Here is a 5672-nt window from a genome sequence, read left to right as displayed (position 1 = left end):
TGGCACCTCAGCTGGCAAGCCAAGCCCCTCCTCCATGAGCCAAAGGGAGCCGGGAACAGGAAGGGGCAGAGAGCCTGGCTCCAAGGCTGAGGAGTTCCTGTACCACACACAGGAAGACCAGCCAGCTGGCTCCCTCAGCGTCCAGGCTCCCCTTGGGAGTGGCCACGTGCTAGTCAGTAGAGGTGACCCCAGAAGGATCAAGGGGACCAGTTGCAAAACCCCAGGCTTCCGAGGGAACTATGGGTAGAAAGCCTGGCTTTGTGCCCTTGATCCTCAGTGTTCTCATCTGTGTAATGGGGACAACATCCTCTTGCTTTATTATATGTGAAAGTGTCCCCAGAGCAGTGACCACCTCTGACAGATGTTAGTAACAGGAGGGGCTTGTCAAGGGCAAGCGGGTGATGGAGAATCTGAGGAGGAAACGGTGCGGAGGGGTGGGGGTGGGGGGTATCCCGGCCTGGAAAGAGGTCTCAAGTGTCCCCAGAGCCGAGACAGAATGGAAGCTGTTAAGAGTGCAAACCGCAGTTTTATTGGTCCGGTTTGTTCACAGTGAAGCCACCTGCTCAGAGAACCAAAGGGCCAGTTAATGGTGAGGGAGGGTGGCATCTGGAGACTTCGAGCCAAGGGTGCAGGATGCCTCAGCCCAGGCATGTTTGCTGGGAGGAAAGAAGGGAGGGTGGCTCTTGGAAGCGGGGGTGGGGGTGGGGGGTGGCCACAGGATAATTTAGTGTGGGGCCCAAGGTCTGTTCTTTACAGCAGGAGGTAGAAGGGACCACATAAGGTTCTTTATTACAGACCTACAAAAAAATGAGAGAATTATATATTACTCTCACTTGCTTAGGTTTCTCTTTTTCCTTCTTTTTCTTTTCACAAAAAACAGCAGGAAAGAAAAGTGCTAGAGGCAGATGAGCCAGGCACCGGGGTTCAGATCAGAAGGGACTGGGGTTGACGAGGACCAGGCTGTTCCTGCTGGAACAGTAACACTATGGGCTGGCCCGGGGCTCTCTCCAAGCATCTTGGGAGAACTGACAGCCCTAGAAGGAGCAGACAAAAAGAGAGTGGGTGCTGTCCCCAGATCAGTGGCAGCATCACTCCCCTGGCAGTCAGCTGGGTTGGAAGCACTCAAGGCTCCATGTTCGGAGGCCCGGTCTCCAGAGCACGGGCCCTCAGGGGCCAGACAGAAGAGAGAGGCAGGAAGGGCCGGGAGAGGGCTGTGAATTCAATCGGGGGCCCTCCCGGGACCATGGGGCCCCAGTAGGCAAGGGCAATCAGGGTTCTTCCCTGCTTGTCAGCCAATCAGCTTCTTCAGGAAGGCCTCCAGCTGGTCCTCATCCTTGATGCCCACAAACTTGTCCACCACGTCCCCATTCTTGATGGCTAGTACAGTGGGTACAGCTGACACCTAGATGGAGGGGACAAGGGAGGCCAAGTCAGAGGAGAACTCTTCAATCACTGTTCCAAGTCTCTGTGGGGAAGGATGGTGGCTTATGCAGGGCAGTCTCTGCCCAAGGCCACGGGTGGGGCCCCTCCCCTTGGTGCAGGGGTCCCACCCACTGGAGCAGCTTTTCCATCGTGGGCTCCCAGAAGTACCCTTCCTTCCCCAACCACATGACTGACTCACTGGCCTGGTGGTTTGGCTGGAATGACAGGCGAGATTAAAATAACCCTGCAGCTGTGGGCCAGCGCTAGGGGTGGGGCGGAGCTGGGGGCTAAGGGAACTTTCCGGAGGGGCAGCCTGGCCCAGGGGGGACCAGATGGGAGAATGTGAATCCTGGCTTTGCCACTCACTAACTGGGGGCCTCAGCCAGGTCAGGCCATCTTCAGATCCTCGATTAAATGGGGATGGCAGTATCTACCTTGAGGGTTTAGCGTAGGGATTAAAGGTTCACATACAAAGCTGAGTGGTTAGGAGCTCGGGCTATGGAGCTGACTGACCCCACCTTGGGCCACTCGGGGCAAGCCACTTTGCCACTCTGAAGTCTCAGTGTTATCAGCAAATTGGAGATCCTAACGGTACTTACACAAGGGGATGTAGGGGCTGACTGAGATAATGTGTGCGCGCTCTCGGCATAGTGCCCTGCACCTGGCAGGGCCATCCAGAGTCAGAAGCTGGCATGACGCCATGCACACAGAGGGCACTCGGCAAATGGTGGCTGCAGAGGGCGGATCAGAAAAATCTGACACGGGGCCCCACGTGAGCCACTTTAGGTCAATGCCTTGATGGGTAACAGGGTCCAGAAAGTCACTGACTCATAGTGGACAGTGTGGGAGGAGGGACTCAGCCATGTACGACCTGACGTTTATTTATTATGGGGGTTACAGGCAACATTCTTGGCCCATGAAGCATCTTCTCAAGCTCCCTCAGGGGACCCGTACAGATTACATGGTATGTAAATAAGGCCCATGACACTCTGGCATTGAGTATTATCTGTTCCCTGGGCTCCCTGCCGGGCATTTGTGGCCATTTGAAAAAAATACATAAACAGAACAAGATAAACATAGACTTTTCTTATACACAAGTTAACTACAAAGTAACAACAGTGATTTACACAAACATACCAGATTTCACATGTCCCGAGTGCTATCCTGCCCATGAGTCATTTGGGGGAAGCCAGACTTAAGATTTAAAATGTCCCAACTGTACACAGCAGCTACACAGAAAGAACCACGGGCCAGACTGGCCCAATCTCCCAGCTCATCTCTCAGGTACGTGCCATCGCGCACTCACAGACTTCGCGTGGCAGGCCTTGCACCCGTCTCCTAATGGGCTCTGGGGACAAATGCGGAAGGTAAGGAAACACAGCCCTTGTCCTCCTTAGTGCCTTCAGACCCCTTCAAGGACTGTTCTGGGGTTGATGTGAGTGGCAGGTGACACACTTCTCAGAGGGTATGTGTGGGTAGACCACGCCACTGATTCCTGTCCTTGTCATGGGTGATGGCATGCAGTGCAAGGGTCCAGCACGAACCTCGCCCTGTCTCCAGGCTCGGGCAGGGCCCAGAAGCCTGCTCCAGGATTCACCAAGTCACTGAGGCACGTGGTGTGATGGCGAGAGTATAGGGCCAGTGCTTTGTTCTTTTGCGCCCTCTACTGGTCTGTGAAGACAGCAGCCTCAAATCTGGCCACTCTTAACTGAGGCACAAGGCTCAAGCGCCAATTAATTGTTCAGCTTTGCCCTTACTGGATCTCATCCTGTCCTGCTTCTTAATGGAAATAAAAGGTGCATGTCATTGTATGAGAAGTAGCCTAATTGTTTTTATGTGCCCTCCAAGCAAGACTTGACACCCACCAAGGTGGCCTGGAGGAGACCGTTTTTCTCAAGAACTCCAGATGCGCCCCATTACAATTGTACCTGCGTAAACTCGCACGTGTGCTCGGACACGCAGACGATGCTGCAGTCCAGTGCACGGCAGACATGTCGCGACTGCATTTTCATGACAACTAAGGCCTAGTTATTACTGATCAAGGGCGTTCTTTGAAGTCTGAGCGCATGCACGCACACCCACTCACCCACGGGCATGCCAGACACTGAACTTCCCAGAACACTGCAGGGATACCTGGGCTGTGACTGGACTTCCCTCACGCCCCCAGGAGGAGGATGTGGCTTTGCTGATGCTGAGTCTGGCTCACAATCGGGAGGGGCTGGTGCCTATAAACCCAGCCTTAAATGGAAGAGCACAGGTCCTGGGCATATTCTTCTGGACCGTGATGTAAGTTTCAGAGGGGCAGCGGTTAAGGCCGGAATCTAGCATCCCTCTCAACTGTGACAGCATTGAGGGAACTGACGGGCGGGGGAAAAGATGAAAAGATGTGCTAAGATGTGCCGCCTCTCTTCGTGTGCCACGAAGCCCCCTGGAGCCTCCCAGGCCTGGCCAAAGACCCTGAGAACTTAGGGCAGGGTTGTGTGTGTGGTCTTTTCCCACGAATCTGTGGCCCATCCGCCTGTGCTTCCACTGAGCTCAATGTTCCCACCTATTAAGGACCTACCAAGGGACTGGAGACCTCCTTCGTTAATTGGAGAACTAACACAAGGGAAAGACTGCTGTCACCCCAGTCGCCACATACCGGTGCTTTTCAAGTGTCAGGGATGAGACTAACCACTTGTGCATGCTATCTCACAGACTGCCTCATTTTCGAGATGAGAAGACTGAGGCATGAAAGCTGAGTGACTAAGTGGTAGAGTTGGGATCTGAAACAAGTTCTGTTTGACTTTGCTGTCTGTGTCGTAGTGATCAAGTGACTCCATACCTTGCCCCAAGAGCATGGAAATGGGAGATAAATACCGAGTCCCAGAAAGGCTAGGAAGGACACGTGCAGAGGCATTAAAAGGATGTCAGGTTTCAAATGAGAAACACCAAATGCTTTGCAAAAGCTTTTGGATACTGGAGGGTTCTTGGAAAAGATGTTATTGAAAAAATCAAATCCAACTATATGACACTGTGGTAAAGGCAACACTATGGAGACAGTATACAGGTCAGTGGTTGCCAGGGTTTTGCAGGGAGCAGGGAGGAAACGGTGGAGCACAGGGGACTTTCGGGATGGTGAGGCTACTCTGTGTGATACTGTAACAGTGAACACACGTCATAAATTCGTCCACACCCATGAAATGTACTTCGCTAAGAGCGAACCCTCTCGATGACGGGTAGTCTGTGCCGTGATGGAGGGTAGGAAGGGCCTTTACCAGGAACACCACGGCCCCTAGGAGGCCGGCCAGGGATCTACAACTTTTGCTCCTTGATGTCTGGTCCCAGATTCCTAGCAGTGGCATCACCTGGAAGCTCATTAGAAATGTGGAATCTTGGACCCATCCTGGACCTACCGAATGCTAATATGCTTTTCAACATCCCAGGTCATATTCATGTTTGAGAAGCACTAACTTAGAAGACTCTTCCCTTTATGGTTACTTGGTTGTTTTTCTTTTTTTCTTTTTTCCCCACCTACAGCACCTGGTACTCCTAGGTAGTCTCCCATCCAAGTACTACCCAGGCCTGACCCTGCTTAGCTTTAGACATCAGACGAGATCGGGCACGTTCAGGGTGGCATGGACATAGACTTGGTTGTTTTTCTAATGCTTTTTAAAGGGAAGTCTCTAGAAGATGTGAAATAAAAGGATAAAACTCCCAGGGCGAGGTCAGAAGCAGAAGCCCCAGAGGAAAATATAAAGGCTCAAGTGTCCACATCCAGATCCACAATTTCCCCCTTAGCTGGCAAGATCTGAGTGGGCCGGGGGGGAAGCCCACCATTCAGAAACCCCAGGAGCTGGGAGAGCAGAGAGCTCTCACTTTCCCAAGACAGGGCGGCAGAGTCTGGGGGAGTGGAGTAGCAATTGACAGTGGAACCCCAAGGCCTCGACTGACTTTCCCGTCCCTCTCCTTTAGGAGACAGTGAAATTCTAGGGTGGACAGTTGACTTTTTAGGCTTAAAAAATGTGATGCAAAGGAAGAGGAATTCGTGTGAGGAAGAACACCCACCCTGAGGGGGTGCTGGGTACCCTGAGGGGGTGCTGAGGAGGGCTGCCAGGAGCACTTGGGGAGAGGCACCTGAATCCCTAAATGTAATTTAAAGCAGTTTCTCCAACAAGTTATCCAACAGCTGGAAAAGCACTTCAGGCCCTGGAGGAAGCTGTCCCGGGCTGCGATCTTAGCTGAAGCTTCTTCCTCAGGCTCTTCCAAAA

At 52.7% G+C, this 5672-nt stretch overlaps 1 protein-coding gene and 1 pseudogene across 3 annotated transcripts in view; both read right to left on the bottom strand.

Annotated features, from left to right (window-relative positions):
- Positions 1–506: 506 nt before the first annotated feature.
- TXN2 (thioredoxin 2) overlaps positions 507–5672 on the bottom strand; it is an 11063-nt gene continuing 5897 nt past the window's right edge. For 2 of the 3 annotated variants that reach the window (XM_039877779.1, XM_039877780.1), the window contains exon 4: positions 507–1402. In XM_039877779.1, the coding sequence (XP_039733713.1) occupies positions 1289–1402 (114 nt within the window). In that variant the 3' untranslated portion in view covers positions 507–1288. The remainder of the gene's footprint in view (positions 1403–5672) is intronic. The other variant, XM_039877781.1, reaches the window with a different exon arrangement.
- LOC120615262 (uncharacterized) lies at positions 4933–5051 on the bottom strand (annotated as a pseudogene).

The sequence above is a fragment of the Pteropus medius genome, unplaced genomic scaffold (genome assembly GCF_902729225.1).
Source record: "Pteropus medius unplaced genomic scaffold, Ma_sr-lr_union100, whole genome shotgun sequence".
NCBI classification, from domain to species: Eukaryota; Metazoa; Chordata; class Mammalia; order Chiroptera; family Pteropodidae; genus Pteropus; species Pteropus medius.
The sequence above is the reverse complement of the archived record's forward strand: the minus strand, read 5'-3'. Positions and strand labels throughout refer to the sequence as shown.